Source organism: Microcaecilia unicolor, chromosome 13, assembly GCF_901765095.1.
Source record: "Microcaecilia unicolor chromosome 13, aMicUni1.1, whole genome shotgun sequence".
Lineage (NCBI taxonomy): Eukaryota > Metazoa > Chordata > Amphibia > Gymnophiona > Siphonopidae > Microcaecilia > Microcaecilia unicolor.
This window is the reverse complement of record NC_044043.1, coordinates 90,797,407-90,814,408: the sequence shown is the minus strand read 5'-3', so window position 1 is coordinate 90,814,408 and position 17,002 is coordinate 90,797,407. Positions and strand designations below refer to the sequence as shown.

Genomic DNA, 17,002 nt, shown 5'->3' with positions numbered 1-17,002 from the left:
GAAAGGAAATCAGTCTGAAGATGACTGCATCAGGGAAAACTGGGACTATATTAACAATGATTTTTTTTTTTTTTTAATGGGGGGTGGGAAGGGGTAGACAGGAGTAAAGTACTTTCTATGATTCATGGGGAAAATAGACAAACGTAATACTTTTTAGATTATTAAAAGCTTAAATCCAAAATAGTTTCACATACCAAATATAAATTAGTATAAGTAAAACACCAGAAGAAATCTGAAATGGAGTTGGGCAATAAAACCTCAATATAGTCCACATTCTACAATACTAAAAACGAGTGGAACGTTACATTTACATACAAGCTCCACAAATTAATCTTTTAGCTGCATTGTTATCTGAAATTGCTTAAAGTGCACATTGCTGCTTAAATATGCCATTTTTGAGATGTTAGGAAATAGTACATCAGGGGTATCGAACTCCAGTCCTGGAAGGGCACAAACCAGTCAGTTTTCAGAATATTCTGTCAAAATCATAATTTTGCTCTAGTAGGACCTAAAGAATTTTGTTCAATTAAGATGTAACTTACTGTATTTCCTCGATTCTAAGACACATCCTCCCTTTACATACAACGGGGGGAAAAACACTTGAATCTAAGATGCATCCTCACTTTGAACGTGGCAGCATGAATCTGGATGCAGAGAGTGTACCACGCAATTCTGTTCCCCGCCAGCCCTTCAACAGGTATGGTACCGTTACTGGTTTTCGGGGGGGGGGGGGGGAGAGGGGCCAGGTCCCCAAGGTCTCTGAGGCTATGTGAAGATGCCATCAAAAGTAAGCCACACCTACTTTCCACAGACATCAAAACTGGCAAAAAAGTGCATCTAAGAATCGAGGAAATACTGTAGGTATTTTTCCAGAGTGATTCCATACTGGAATATTGTCCACGAAATTTAAAGCATGAGCAAATTTAATCTTAGTTCTAACACCATTAGAAAACACAGCTATTTTCTAATTTTATAAGTTAAGGCATAAGTATTTGGTTCTGATATTTTTATATTTGACTTTGTTGTATTTTATTTCAATTCTGTAGTTCATTTTGTATCGTCAATTGACACAAAAGGCAGATAATAAGTCTGTAAATTCAATTCAATAAAAAAATAATAAAATTAATTTGTACGCACTGCCTTCATCGTAAGCAAAAACATCTCGTACATGTTCATTAGCAATGTCCTGAAAACCAAGGGGCCCTTTAACTAAGCTGCGTAGGCGCCTACGTGTGCCCAATTGGAGTTGCCGCCCGGTTACCACGTGGCCCTTGCAGTAATTTCAATTTTGGCGTGCATCTGAAAAATATTTTTTATTTTCTGACATGCATAGACCATTACCCACCAGTTACCGCATGAGACCTTACCGCTAGGTCAATGGCTGGTGGTAAGGCCTCAGACACAAAATGGACGCGTGGCAATTTTCATTTTGCCGCACGTCCATTTTTGGCAAAAAAAAAAAAAAAAAGGCATTTTTTGTAGGTGCACTAAAAATAATTCTGTGCATGCCCAAAACATGCATCTACACTACCACGGGCCATTTTGCAGCGCATTTTAGTAAAAGGACCCCCTAAGGCTGGTTTGTGGCCCTTCAGGATTGCGGTTTTGACATCCCTGTGGTACACCATTTAATCCTGATACAGGTCCACCTGCAATCTAAAACATCACTTCTTGGCTAAGGCCCCTTTTGGATCTGCTAACAAAAGTCAGAAGGACCTACTTATTATTAGTTTTAGGATACAGTAGATATTAGTACTTACAAGCTGTAATTGATTTAGAGGTGTATTTTCAAAGCACTTAGATTTACAAAGTTGCATTGTAACCTTAAGTCTAAGTGCTTTGAAAATGAGCCTTTTATTTATCCAAAACCTGATTCATAATATAATTTGATTTGCTCCAGGTACTTTACATATACTTAGATCACAAATTGTCTGGTCTGTTGTATGAGACTTGTAGTTTGTGTGTTCCTGTTACCACTTGAAACTTGAGATATCATTTTGGACTGGATCATTTCTTTCAAATACGAGACAAATGCCATGCACAGAATAAACCCGCACAAAAAAAAATCAACAGAAATGAGTATGAGCTAGGTGCTTCAGCTGGTGAAAATATAAACCATGTGATGTGTCACATATGACTATGGCACTAACAGGCTTAATTTCAGCCGTCTGTATTCCATTAATATTATTGATGTAGATCAAACGTTTTCTCTACTTACAGAATTCAGCTTTATTTGCAGGTCTTTGCCATCAAAAGGGCAAATAAGTTAAACATGAACTATGTTATGTGTAAAAACTAGGATGCACATTTTAAAAATATGTACAATTTAAGGAAGCTGACCAGCTGAACATGTTGGAGCATTACATGCCACTAAGTATTTCTGGAGAGTAACTGCACACGATAGACAGGAAGATGTCTATGGTTATACACAGGTTTCAGTGCAATGAAATGCTAATATTCTGCTGCTGGGGAAATCTGACGTTTTATCTTTCTCATCCAACTTGGCAGGCTGTTAACAGCATACCTTCTTTATTTCACCACATTATATGATTTAAATCTAGACCACTGGGTGATGCAAATAAAAAATAGTTTCAGTGAAAGAATGAGAAAATTAAAAACAAAAGAATTAAGTTGCATAATGGCTACGTAGTAATTAGTAGATTGTCTTTTCTGATTGTCTTTTCAGCAGACTCTCTTGAATGTGAAAGCCCCAGAGACCTGACTATGCACGTTGAATGAAATTTGTAAGAACTCAACAGAAAATAAAAGAAAATTTAGTTTTTCAAATGCCTTCACTTTGACTTCAGGAACTTAGCTTGAGCCTAATATTCACAGAAAGTATGAATAAATAGTGAGTTTACTTTATTATAAATACATTAGCAGGTGGAAGTATACAATCATTGGTTTTCAAGCTCCAACTATGCACAGCTTCTAAGAGATCAAATCATTTATACAGCAAATACAGCAATAAAGTTCAAAAAACGTGACATGTAATCTTACAATCTTAAAAACATAGGACACGTGAAATCAACAATACCTTGACAATCCATGGGTAAGTTTTTTGTCATTTGTACTGCTATACACCAATTGCTCAGCAACATCACTTTATATTGCAAAATTGCAATTCATATTATACCCAGTCAATAATTCAAAATAACTGGAGTAAGCTACTGAATTCACCAACTTTATGAATGTAGAAAAAGAATGAATATTTTAGCATTTTAGCTACAAGTACTTATCGTAGCACAAGTAGAAATTCCTTGGAAAAAAGGTTATGTCCTATCAGTAAAACTTTTAGAAGACAAACAGCATAACTAGTGGATGGGTAGGAACTATTACAGTGGGCACTGCCCCGTGGATAGCAAACCTATGACCAGAAAGGGACTGAACACAAATCAAATTTTGCCCATCACTTGTTATAATACAACAGCATGAGAATGAACATGGGTCTCCCAGATGTTTCCTTCTCCTGATAACATTACAATGCAACTGATAGAAAAGATTTCAAATTTAAACCACACATTGCAACTGCCTGAGGCAACAGGAAGGGCTCTGTCCAGGTGGCAGTCTGGCACTTGCGGTCAACACCAGTCAACACACATATGTATGCTATAAAGCTGTCCAAATCACACAACAGTTATGAGCTACGGCAGCTTACAGAGGAAACAAATATTACTTGCCCCAGGTCAAGTAAAAGCGATAATTTAAGCTCTCCTGCTAAATAATCTGATTGTCTTCAAAGTCAATTGTCATAACAGTTTTAGAGTTAATTGACATCTTCACTCTGTTCTTTTATTTACCCAATTCGCTTATTTCCTTTCAAATTAGGAGAAGTAAGACAACATCTTGTCTTCTTTTTTTTTTTTTTTCTCTTCTTCACCTTCTTGGAAAGACTTACACAATAGAATCCCAGTTAAAGTCATCTTCAATTTCTTCAGGAGGAAGTGGTGGACGTATATGGAAGTTTGGTGACGGCATCATGTGTTGCTGGTTCATCGCTCCATGATGCCCTGCTAAAACAATTAACACGTAAATGATAGGCAATACCAAAGTTTAAAAGTCAGGTCAGGTGAAACTGTCTGAGCAATAACACAATATTTACATGCTGAAAACTGGTCTAAGCTTTTCCATGAGCCTCAGTTTTATATATGCACAATTTAGCAGTGCATGCATTGATTTGTATATTCTTTAGATGAGCATTTTGGACTGGATGCTTTAATTGATTTTATTATTTTGGTGTATTGAAATCTGGTGCTATATTTTAGAGTTAAGAGTGTTGAACATATCCATTTTGAAGGTATTTTCTCTTTCCTTTTTGAATCTTTAATTATTTTTATACAGTTTTATTTTCCTTTGCCTTTTAAGGATGCCCTTCAGTGATAGTTTATAGGTCTGGATGCTGTTGAAAGTACTCTTCCGATGTCTTTGAATGTTCTTTGACCACTTTTCTATGATATGTTTGGAACCCCTCCCCCCGCTTTTAGAATTTGTTTTATTGTTGTATTTTTCTCATATGTTTTTACATTTTTGAACATTTTTAGCTGTATTTGATTTTAATTAATTGATTTTTAAATATTTATGTATTTCTGTTTATCAGATATTTGCTTTGTAACTGTCATTTTTTGGTTTAGAATATTAATTTTATAATTTTTATTGTTTATAGACTTCTGAGGCAGGCCGCTGTGGCCAAAAACACGATTTGTGTTGAGTCTATTGGATGTTTGAATAAAATTCTAGTATGATTCTCACATCATCTAGCTCCATTTTCTTTGGTGTCACACCTTCTCTGTGTTTGCTCGACTTGTACTTTGCGAGAGACTTTTGTTCTTCTGTTTTTTTGTCGATACTTTTTAATGCACTACTTGACTATCTTTCCAAGCCACACTCAGTTTATCAGGTCAATGAGCAGGTCGACGCCAAGCTGACTTGATGAAAGAAGTATAGCTGAGTTATAAAACACATTATGGGGCCCTTTTACTAAAGTGTGGTAGTTTTAGTACACACATGTTTCATGCAAAAATTAACGTGGGGTAAGTGCAAAGCTTGTGTGGTAAATACAAGGGCATACCCTAGATTTAGTGCACAGAGCAGAGAGTTACATGCAAGGGCAGATAGAGCAGAGCACTCAAACATCTTACCAATCACCCCTGATTTCCCCCCTATCACAACACCTGCCAACCCCCACTCAGACTCCTGCCCTGTCATCTGCCACTGCAGGCACAGGCAGCTCCTTGTGACTCTGGGCAAGTCACTTAACCCTCCATTGCCCCAGGTACAAATAAGTACCTAAGCTGCATTGAGCCTGCCATGAGTGGGAAAGCGCGGGGTACAAATGTAATAAATTTTTTTTTTTTTAAATCCAAGAATCAGCCTCGACTCCAACCAAGTCATGGAAGTCATTTTGGATCCTGGTGCAGTCCCAGGTGGCAAGAGAGGGGCTTAGCTGCCATGCAGCTACAACTGGATCACGAGGGAGAGGCCTAGTAGATCACAGGTAGTGGATCAGGAAGTGGGAGAGCAGGGCTGCTTTTTAATTCTAAGGGAGGGATCAGAAGACATTGTGACAAGGGGGAAAGGAGTAGGGGTGACTGGTTGCATGCTTGGGTGTCAGGAGGGGGAGTAGGGGTGATTGGTGACATGTTTGGGTGCTGGGAGACAAATTGGATGTGTGTAGGAGGGAGGGAGTGCTATTTGCACCTCCACTGATAAGATGCTACGCTACCTGACTGCCAGTAGTGCAAAAGCACTTACTGCTTCTTCTTGAGGTGGTGGTAAATTCAGATGTGGTATCAGCAGTCATGACAGCTATCATGCACTATCGAGCTGTGAACTAGCTGTCACAACTTGCCACACCTATGCTGCCCATGTCATGCCCAGATCCCGCCTACTTCCACATTAGGCAGCTAACGTGGGATTTTTACAACAGCTTCCTTTTTAGCACAGTGGTCAAAAGCATGGGCCCATGCAGCAAACCTCATGTTAGCTGTTTAATGCAACTTAGTAAAAGGGTCCTTATGTTAGCCCAATAAATAGATATCAACTTATTTTAAAATCTTTTTACGTTGACTCCTATTTCCACATATTCAAGTAGACTAATATAACATTCCTCTATCAGTGGAATTTCTTAAAATTCATATGGCATATGATGTGTGATGGAGTTCAGGCAATACTGGGGCCGAGAGTACCATAAGAATAAGGCTGTCTGATAACTGAGTGACAGCAGGAGAGGCAGGGCTTTCACATTAGCCAATGGGATTCTAAGGAATGAGACTGCGGAGAAAAAGGGGTGGAGTTCAAGATCAGTCAGCTCCTTAAATAAGGTGCCAAATTGCTCAGAGTCACTTGGAAGCTGAAAAGCAAAACACCTAGAGCTGTAGTCTTCTTGAATGCCGAAATAAAGGAAGATCTGCACTAAGGTGGGAATATTCATAAGAGCTCATATTTACCTGAGCCTATGGAAACTGGAGCATTTACCAAAAGTGGGTGGATGACAGCAAATGGTTTTGATTCTGATGCTGAGGATGGCCGGGAAAAACATATACATTCGAACTTTACTTTTGAACTGGAGCATTAGAATGAACTGACAGGACTCATATAAATGGACCTTTTGGTCCGAAACGTCTAACAAGGATTGCTAAAACTTTCTAAAGGGAAGCATCAATGGCTCTCTTGTGGGAGTGCTGTTTAAGCTACTGGGAAGAGAGATCTGAGTCATGCTGAACTCGTGACACAGTGATCCTGTGCTGAAGGTCTCTGATCTGTGAAGGAGACTAAAGGAACTAATTGTGGCCTACTGGTTAGGGTGGTGGACTTTGGTCCTGGGGAACTGAGGAACTGAGTTCGATTCCCGGCACAGGCAGCTCCTTGTGACTCTGGGCAAGTCACTTAACCCTCCATTGCCTGCCGCATCGAGCCTGTCATGAGTGGGAAAGCGCGGGGTACAAATGTAACAAATAAATAAATGTTGCATATTATGATCCAGTTCCCAGCTCCAAATCACACCACAGGAATATTCTTCAAGTGAAATCATTATTCCTCCTTACATTGAGAAAAAAAGGGATGAAATCATGCAATAATACATGTGAAGGGTGAGTGACCCCAGGTGCAAGAAGCTAGACAGAGGAAGATACCTGAAATGGTCGGTCCGGGGGTGCTGAGTTGTGGCGGGATATGAGGATAACCTGGGGGACCCATCATTGAAGGAGGAAGGTTTTGTCTGGAGTCTATGTACAAATTTCCTGTATAAGAGAGGTATATAGGACAGGAATACAACAAACATAAGAAACAAGGCAATGCATTAGATGAGGCTTTTCCTTGCAATCTAACACCATTAACATGCGTTATTAGTACATAGGCCCCATTGCATAAAATGAAACCTATGATACATAACATCCATTAAAGCGAAGGTACTTAAGTACATATACATAAGTATTGCCACACTGGGACAGACCAAAGGTCCATCAAGCCCAGCATCCTGCTTCCAACAGTGGCCAATCCAGGTCACAAATACCTGGCAAGATCACAAAAAAGTTCAATACATTTTATGCTGCTTATCCCAGAAATAAGCAGTGGATTTTCCCCAAGTCATTTTAATAATGGTCTATGGACTTTTCCTTTAGGAAGCTGTCCAAACATTTAAACCCCACAAAGCTAACTGCATTTACCACATTCTCTAGCAACGAATTCCAGAGTTTAATTACACGTTGAGTGAAGAAATATTTTCTACAATTTCTTTTAAATTTACTACTTTCTAGCTTCATTGCGTGCCCCCTAATCCTAGTATTTTTGGAAAGAGTAAACAAACAATTCATGCCTACTCGTTTCACTCCACTTATTATTTTATAGACCTCTATCACATCTCCCCTCAGCCATCTTTTCTCCAAGCTGAAGAGCCCTAGCCGCTTCAGCCTTTCCTCATAGGGAAGTCGTCCCATCCCCTTTATCATTTTTGTCGCCCTTCTCTGTACCTTTTCTAATTCCACTTACCTGTAGCAGGTATTCTCAGAGGACAGCAGGCTTTATATTCTCACAAGTGGGTGATGCCAACTCTCATCGCCCAGTCCAGAACTTATAGCATGTATAAGTAGAGCTTTGTGGAGCACGAGACACACTCCACCACGCATGCGCGAGTGCCTTCCTGCCTGCCACAAGAATGCGGTCTCCTCGGTTTAATATTACAGCAAAAATAAAGTAAAAATAATAGAGATGAAAACTCCAAGGGGAGTTGGGAGGGATTGTGCAAATATAGAGCCTGCTGTCCTCGTAAACACCTGCTACAGGTAAGTGTCTTTGCTTTCTCCGAGGACAAGCAGGCTTATATATTCTCACAGGTGGGGAATCCCTAGCATCCGGGCTCACCAAAAACAAGAAACAGTGGCCGAATGGAAGTCCCAGAGTCAAATTGGATAGAATGGTGCACCACTGACGGGAAAGAATGTTGGTAAGACAATCGACTGGTTCAGATGGAACTCTGACATCACTTTTGGCAGGAACTCAGGGTGAGTGTGGAGGACTACTCTGTTGTGATGAAACTTAGTATAAGGTGCATCCACCACTAAGGCCTGAAGTTCACTGACTCTACGAGCTGAATTAACAGCTATCAAGAAAATGACCTTCCAGGTCAAGTACGTGAGATAGCAAGAATTCAGTGGCTCGAAAGGAGCTTTCATCAGCTGGGTAAGAACGATGTTGAGATCCCATGACCCTGGTGGAGGTTTGCCGGGGGGGGGGGGGGGGGGGGGGGGGGCTTTGACAAAAGCAAACCTCTCATGAAGCGAACAACTAGAGGCTGTCCAAAGGTGGGCTTAAGCATTAATTGCACTATGATGAACCATTACGGAGTCTTGAGACCAGACTGATAGGTGTAGAAGGTATTCAAGCAGGGTCTGTGTAGGGCAAGCAAGGGGATCTAGGGCCTTGTTCTCACACCAGATGGCAAACTTCCTCCATTTGAAAGAATAGCGCCTCTTAGTGGAGTCTTTCCTGGAAGCCAGCAAAACCCGGGAGATACCCTCCTAAAGACCCAAGGAAGCAAATCCTAGGCTCTCAACATCCAAGCTGTGAAAGCCAAAGACTGGAGGTTGGGATGCAGAAAAGACCCCTCATTCTGAGTGATGAGGGTTGGAAAACACTCCAATCTCCACAGTTCTTCAGAGGATAACTCCAGAAAAAGAGGGAACCATATCTTCCACGGTCAGTATGGCATGGTCAGTATGGCACGACAGTCTTGCTTGAGTTTCAACAAAATTTTCCCCACTAGAGGTAGGGGACGATACACATACAGAAGACCTGTCCCCCAGTTGAGAAGGAAGGCATCTGACGCTAGTCTGTTGTGGGCTTAAAGACTGGAACAGAACTGAGGGACCTTGTGGTTGATCTGAGTGGCAAAAAGATTGACCGAGGGGGTGCCCCACGCTCGAAAGATCTTGTGGTCTACGCCCATATTGAGAGACCACTCGTGTGGTTGCATTATCCTACTCAGTCTGTCAGCCAGGGTATTGTTTTTGCCCGCCAGATAAGTGGCTTGAAGGAACATGCCGTGCTGGCAAGTCCAGCACCACATGTGGATGGTCTCCTGATACAGAGGACGTGATCCGGTGCCCCCCCCCCATGTTTGTTGGTGTAATACATTGCAACCTGACGGTCTGTTTGGATGAGTACGATTTGATGAGACAGCTGATCTCTGAAAGCCTTTAGAGTGTACCAGATAGCCCAGAGCTCCAAAAGATTGATCTGAAGATTCGTTTGCTGAGTGGACCAAAGACCTTGGGCATGAAGACCATCTACATGAGCCCCCCTCCCCCCCATCCCAGGAGAGATGCATCAGTCATCAGCACTTTTTGTGGCTGAGGAATTTCGAATGGAAGTCCCAGAGTCAAATTGGATAGAATGGTCCACCACTGACGGGAGCTTACAAGCTCTGGGGACACTTAGATGACATCTTCCAGACTCCCCGTGGCTTGATACCACTGAGCTGATCTCATGTGAAGACATGTCATGGGTGTAACATGTGGAAGCCATGTGGCCCAACAATCTCAACATCTGCTGAGCTGTGACCTGCTGAGAGGCTTGAACCTTGGAAGCGAGCAAAACAAGAGTGTCCGCTTTCGTGACCAGAAGGTAAGCTTGAACCATCTGTGTATCGAGCAGGGCTCCTATGAACTCCAATCGCTGGACAGGGCAAAGATGGGACCTGGGGTAGTTTAAAACAGACTCTAGTAACTCGAGCACCCAAATAGTCATCCACATGGACTCCTGAGCACCAGCCGAAGTGGTGCTCTTTACCAGCCAATCGTCAAGATATGGGAACATGTGGACTCCCAGTCCGCATAGCTATGCTGCAACTACCGCTAAGCATTTATTTATTGCATTTGCATCCCACATTTTCCCACCTATTTGCAGGCTCAATGTGGCTTACATAGTGTTGTTAACAATGTCATTACATTTGGTGAAGACCCTGGGAGCTGATGTGAGGTCAAAAGCGCACACGCAGTACTGAAAGTGATGTGTTCCCAGCCGAAATCGAAGATACCTACGGTGGGCTGGAAGTATCAGGATGTGAGTATATGCATCCTTTAAGTCCAGAGAGCATAGCCAATCATTTTTCTGAATCACTGGGAGAAGGGTGCCCAGGGAAACCATCCTGAACTTTTCTTGGACTAGGGGCCCTTGTTCAGGGCCCTTTGGTCTAGGATGGGATACATCTCCCTGTCTTCTTTTACAATTTGCCCACCAAGAGCTCATTCCTTCAGCTCTCAGCATAGGCAGGTACTTGCAGAGTAACTCTCCACTCTTCTGAAGGCCCATACAGAATGGCGGGGATTCTATTCCAGGTACTTCCTTGTGCAAAAGAAGACCGTTGGGGGGGGGGGGGGTAGAGAGGCATCCCTTTCCTACACTTAAGGGCCCTGGACAAGTCGGACTATTTGAAGAACCCACCGGTTGGAGGTTGTAAGGAGCCACCTTTTATGAAAAAGCTTTAGCCTCCCCCTGACTGGCAAGTCGTTCAGGGCAGATAATTTTACTATGCCAAAATAAACTAAAAATATAAGGGAAAGCAAAAAAAAAAAAAAAAAAGGGGGGGGGGGTTCCACAACTGGGAACACAATTTTAGACTAAATAAATCGCCGAAAGGCATGAAAAAGCTCTTTAGGACCGAATGTTGTGAGGAGACTGTAAAAAAAACCACACCCTCTCCTCACCGTGTAGAAAAAGAACTGAGGAGACTGCGTTCACGGCAGGTGGGAAGGCACTCGCACATGTGTGGTGCAATGTGTCTCATGCTCCGCAAAGCTCTACTTATATTTGTTATACATAGTAACATAGTAGATGACAGCAGAAAAAGACCTACACGGTCCATCCAGTCTGCCCAAGATAAACTCATATGTGTATACGTTACCTTGATTTGTACCTGTCTTTTTCAGGGCACAGACCGTATAAGTCTGCCCAGCAGTATTCCCCGCCTCCCAACCACCAGTCCCGTCTCCCATCACCGGCTCTGGCACAGACCGTATAAGTCTGCCCTCCACTATCCACACCTCCCAACCACCAACCCCTCTTCCCCCCACCTGCTCCGCCACCCAATTTTAGCTAAGGTTTTGAGGATCCATTCCTTCTGCACAGGATTCCTTTATGCATATCCCACGCATGTTTGAATTCCGTTACCGTTTTCATCTCCACCACCTCCCGCGGGAGGGCATTCCAAGCATCCACCACCCTCTCCGTGAAAAAATACTTCCTGACATCTTTCCTGAGTCTGCCCCCCTTCAATCTCATTTCATGTCCTCTCGTTTTACCGCCTTCCCATCTCCGGAAAAGGTTCGTTTGCGGATTAATACCTTTCAAATATTTGAACGTCTGTATCATATCACCCCTGTTCCTCCTTTCCTCCAGGGTATACATGTTCAGGTCAGCAAATCTCTCTTCATACGTCTTGGAACGCAAATCCCATACCATTCTCGTAGCTTTTCTTTGCACCGCTTCCATTTTTTTAACATCCTTCGCAAGGTACGGCCTCCAAAACTGAACACAATACTCCAGGTGGGGCCTCACCAACGTCTTATACAGGGGCATTAAAACCTCCTTTTTTCTGCTGGTCACCACCTCTCTATATACAGCCTAGCAATCTTCTAGCTACGGCCACCGCCTTGTCGCACTGTTTCGTCGCCTTCAGGTCCTCAGATACTATCACCCCAAGATCCCTCTCCCCGTCCGTGCCTATCAGACTCTCCCCGCCTAACACATACGTCTCCCTTGGATTTCTACTCCCTAAGTGCATCACTTTGCATTTCTTCGCATTGAATTTTAATTGCCAAACGTTAGACCATTCTTCCAGCTTCTTCAGATCTTTTTTCATGTTTTCCACTCCCTCCGGGGTGTCCACTCTGTTGCAAATCTTGGTGTAATCCGCAAAAAGGCAAACTTTACCTTGTAACCCTTCGGTAATGTCACTCACAAATATATTGAACAGAATCGGCCCCAGCACCGATCCCTGAGGCACTCCACTACTCACCTTTCCCTCCTCCGAGCGAACTCCATTCACCACCACCCTCACAGACTCATTCTTCCAGACTGGGCGATACGGGTTGTCATCACCCACGTCTGATAATAGATAAGCCTGCTTGTCCTCGGAGAATGTGCATTAGTGTTTGCTAACGCAGCACCACCACCTTGCTCGCTTTTGATTTAATTCGAGGGCTAAATTTACTACAACATACATTTTTCCTAATTATGGGGTGCTCCAATATCTGCTATCTTGTGAATACTGAAATCATTTTTGACTGCCAACATGTGTGAGATATAAAAAAATTCAGCCAACTGTATCAATACCTTGCATTAAATGGTCATCAAACAATCTTTTCTCATTGTCTTCACAATGTCATATCTACAACTCACTGAGAACCTCAAATTATAGAAAATATTCACTATAATAGAAATGTCTAAGTTACTGACTGAAATATGTATCAAATAAATTTAAACAAATACAAATATCAGCAGATTAGAAAAGCTATCGAGTGAGAAAAGGAATTTATCAAATCTGTTAGTTGATAATGTAACCTCAATTATGAGTATTATCATTTTTAAGAGTAGTTACAGGCCAGTTGGCCCCTGGATTCCTACTGCCCAAGGAATTTATCTAGTCTTAAGAGTAACTATCACAAGAGGACAATTTGTACAAAGCCTGCAGGTGCTTTTAAGCATGAGCTTTGCACTAATTCTCAAAAGAGAAAATATGCAGTACCGTTTCTTTGAAGTTTGCCGTGGGTACAAAGTACCTGTGGGACATATTCAACTGCCTTTTTTTGGCAGTTTTTTTAAAATGTTAGTTTATAGATACGCAAATGCTATTTCAACATACTATTTTCCTCCTCCATGAGACTAGATGTACATGAACTGTAGGTCCAAGTCATCATCTATATGTTCTCTGCTTATAGCATATCAGCTTTTAGCATCTGCTCAAGTTCATCCAGAAGAAAAGTAATCAGCTGTACCTGTTGCAATATGCTGAGAAAGGTTTGGCTGGATGCATGGTGTTGTGACAGACAGACTGTTGCACGCTGCTTTGTGAATGGATAGCCCAGTTTTGTGTGAAGAACTGATTAAGGGAGGAACATAGATCTGCAAAACTGAACCTGATCTAACGACCAGTTCTTAAGATCTGCTTGTCTCATGCTCTCCATCAGGCCCTACAGGAAATATTGAAAGGAAAAACTGTAACACAAACGCATTTTCATCTTTGAGGTGTGACGTAGTGTAAGAGTAGCAAATAAATTAATTGCAGCTATTAAGAGTGTTCTCATTCAAAAAGATATCATAATTAGAAACTAAGCCAAACTGGTTGCTCTCCTATGTCTATGGCACTGTTTACCTCTATTAGAACTCTGCTCTAGCTTAATACTGAAATAATGCACATTTGTGGATCTAAACTGGAACTCACAGAAAGTGGAGCTTCTTAAACACCCTTGTGAGGAAAAAGCCTCTGCCTGTCTGTGAGTCAAATAAAAGTGAATTCGGACCACAGACAGGCAGAGGCTTTTTCCTCCATAAACAAAAAAGAAGAACTATTATTATGAGATAAACCATAACAGATTGACAACCACAAGGGTGTTTAGAAGTTGTCTTCACAATTTGGTGGTTGTAGTAGAGGTTCTCCATAGACGGCAGAATGATACAGACACACCCTCTGGTGACATCCTCCAAAGCTGCCAGCATGGAACTTGCCCTCAGACTAGAAAGTTCTGTAAATTCTTGTAGGCATGCACCAGTCTTCCTGGGCCAGCCACAATCCACCTTCCTTCAGTCAATACCAAGACAATCTTCTGTGTCACTTGGACATGCCATTACTTGATGCTACATTCATCCTCTGTACAGGTTTTTGGAGGGATGTTGGGCAAGGATGGTGTGTCTGTATCATCATGCTGTCTATGGAAAACATCCATTACAGGTAAGCAACATTGCTTTCTCTGGTGACAGCCAGGATAATGCATCCACACCTCTCTGGATCGCTGCCTAGATAAGGGATATCCAGGATCTGTTGTTTGTTTTGGCAATCTAGGCTGTAAATTTGGGAGTCAGAAGCTTCAAGTAAATATATTATGGAGGACACTTTTGTCAAAATGGCTGTCTGCTCTGGATGAGGAGTCCAAACAGTAATGATATGGTAGACCATATGTCATCTTTTCAAATGTCTATCAAGGGCATCAAATGGAGGTAAGCTACAGAGGTGGACACAGCCCTTACCTGATGGGCCCTAATGTGGTCTGGAGAGTCTAGATAAGCTTGTCGGTAGCAGACTTATACAGTTGTCTATCAAGTGGATATAGTGTGTTTAGAGACACGGAATCCTAATTGTGTAGGAGAGAAGGATAGAAAAGGCTGCAAGTTCTTGTGATGACAACAGCGCTCTCCTACAGTCCAAAAAATTGAAGGTGGAGTCTCCTGGGTGAATGTGTGGCTTAGGGAAGATGATGGGTAGGACAATCACTTGCTTGATGTGAAATGGAGAGACAACCTTTGGTAGGAACCTAGGATGTGTGCGCACAACTACTCTGTTCAGAAGGAATCTTGTGTTGGGGTATTACAGGTATTTCACAGACCACTCAGGCCGATATTATGGCGATTAGGAACAGAGCCTTCCAGATGACAAACTTCAAGGTAGCAGTGATCATGGGGTTCCAGAGAGGCTAACAAGTGCTGGCTTGGAAGACCCTACACTGGAGTAAACAGCCTGAAATGTTTTTAAATTTTATAACAATAAAATTATCAACTGAACTACTGTTTTTTAAAGAATCCCCCAATATAACTTGAGCACTAAGTTTAGTGTACAGTTTTACTCAGTCAAAACATACTTTTTTTTTTTTTTTTAACTTGTGATGCATAAGCACACATTTTAAATTTTAGTTACATTTGTACCCTGCACTTTCCCACTCATGGCAGGCTCAATGCGGCTTACATGGGGCAATGGAGGGTTAAGTGACTTGCCCAGAGTCACAAGGAGCTGCCTGTGCCTGAAGTGGGAATCGAACCCAGTTCCCCAGGACCAAAGTCCACCACCCTAACCACTAGGCCACTCCTCCACTGTTGCTACTATTTGAGATTCTACATGGAACGTTGCTATTCCACTAGCAACATTCCATGTAGAAGTCGGCCCTTGCACATCACCAATTTGGCCGCGCAGGCTTCTGCTTCTGTGAGTCTGACGTCCTGCACGTATGTGCAGGACGTCGGACTCACAGAAACAGAAGCCTGCGCAGCCTTCTACATGGAATGTTGCTAGTGGAATAGTAACATTCCATGTAGAATCTCCAATAGTATCTATTTTATTTTTGTTACATTTGTACCCTGCGCTTTCCCACTCATGGCAGGCTCAATGCGGCTTACATGGGCAATGGAGGGTTAAGTGATTTGCCCAGAGTCACAAGGAGCTGCCTGTGCCTGAAGTGGGAATCAAGCTCAGTTCCTCAGTTCCCCAGGACCAAAGTCCACCACCCTAACCACTAGGCCACTCCTCCACTGTTGCTACTATTGAGATTCTACGTGGAATGTTGCTATTCCACTAGCAACATTCCATGTAGAAGTCGGCCCTTGCACATCACCAATGTGGCCGCGCAGGCTTCTGCTTCTGTGAGTCTGGACATTCCTGCACGTTCTACATGGAATGTTGCTAGTGGAATAGCAACATTCCATGTAGAATCTCCAATAGTAGCAACATTCCATGTAGAATCTCCAATAGTATCTATTTTATTTTTGTTACATTTGTACCCTGGCGCTTTCCCACTCATGGCAGGCTCAATGCGGCTTACATGGGGCAATGGAGGGTTAAGTGACTTACCCAGAGTCACAAGGGAGCTGCCTGTGCCTGAAGTGGGAATCGAAACTCAGTTCCTCAGTTCCCCAGGACCAAAGTCCACCACCCTAACCACTAGGCCACTCCTCCACTCATGTTTATTGCATCAGGTCCTAACTGTCAGATCTGTTGGCATCAAATCTAGCTTGAGTCAATTTCATTAACAGCAGGGTGGGACCAGCTGCCGGCATAGGCATTTAAAAGGAGATAGAGCAGCTTTTAAAACTAGAAATTGGGAAAGGCTGACAGTTGCTCAAAAGCGCATGGTTCGGGGATAAGGTATCTTTCAAAGATATCACCAACACAGGGAAGATAGGATATCCAATAGTGAGGTTGCAAATGAGACATAGATCAGGTGTCCCTAATAAAAAATAAAATTAATACTGTCAAGTACGAGCATGATGTAATAGGAACAACAAACACAGTTTGAACTGTTTATATGCGAATGCCAGAAGCCTAAGAAATAAGATGGGAGAGTTAGAATATATTGCACTAAATGAAAAATTAGATATACCGTATTTTTCGGACTATAGGACGCACCGGACCATAAGACGCACCTAGGGTTTTAGAGGAGGGAAATAGGAAAAAAATTTTTTTTTTTCCTTTTCCCTCCTCTAAACCTAAGCGCTCCGGTGCATCTTGTCCGAGTTCGGATCG

At 42.3% G+C, this 17,002-nt stretch overlaps 1 protein-coding gene across 1 annotated transcript in view; it reads right to left on the bottom strand.

Annotated features, from left to right (window-relative positions):
• Window positions 1-2,845: 2,845 nt before the first annotated feature.
• Window positions 2,846-17,002, bottom strand: part of FOXJ3 (forkhead box J3) — a 114,580-nt gene continuing 100,423 nt past the window's right edge. The window contains 5 exon segments of the mRNA XM_030186124.1: window positions 2,846-4,010; window positions 7,131-7,238; window positions 13,491-13,509; window positions 13,511-13,624; window positions 13,626-13,685. Of these exon segments, the coding sequence (XP_030041984.1) occupies window positions 3,895-4,010; window positions 7,131-7,238; window positions 13,491-13,509; window positions 13,511-13,624; window positions 13,626-13,685 (417 nt within the window). The 3' untranslated portion in view covers window positions 2,846-3,894.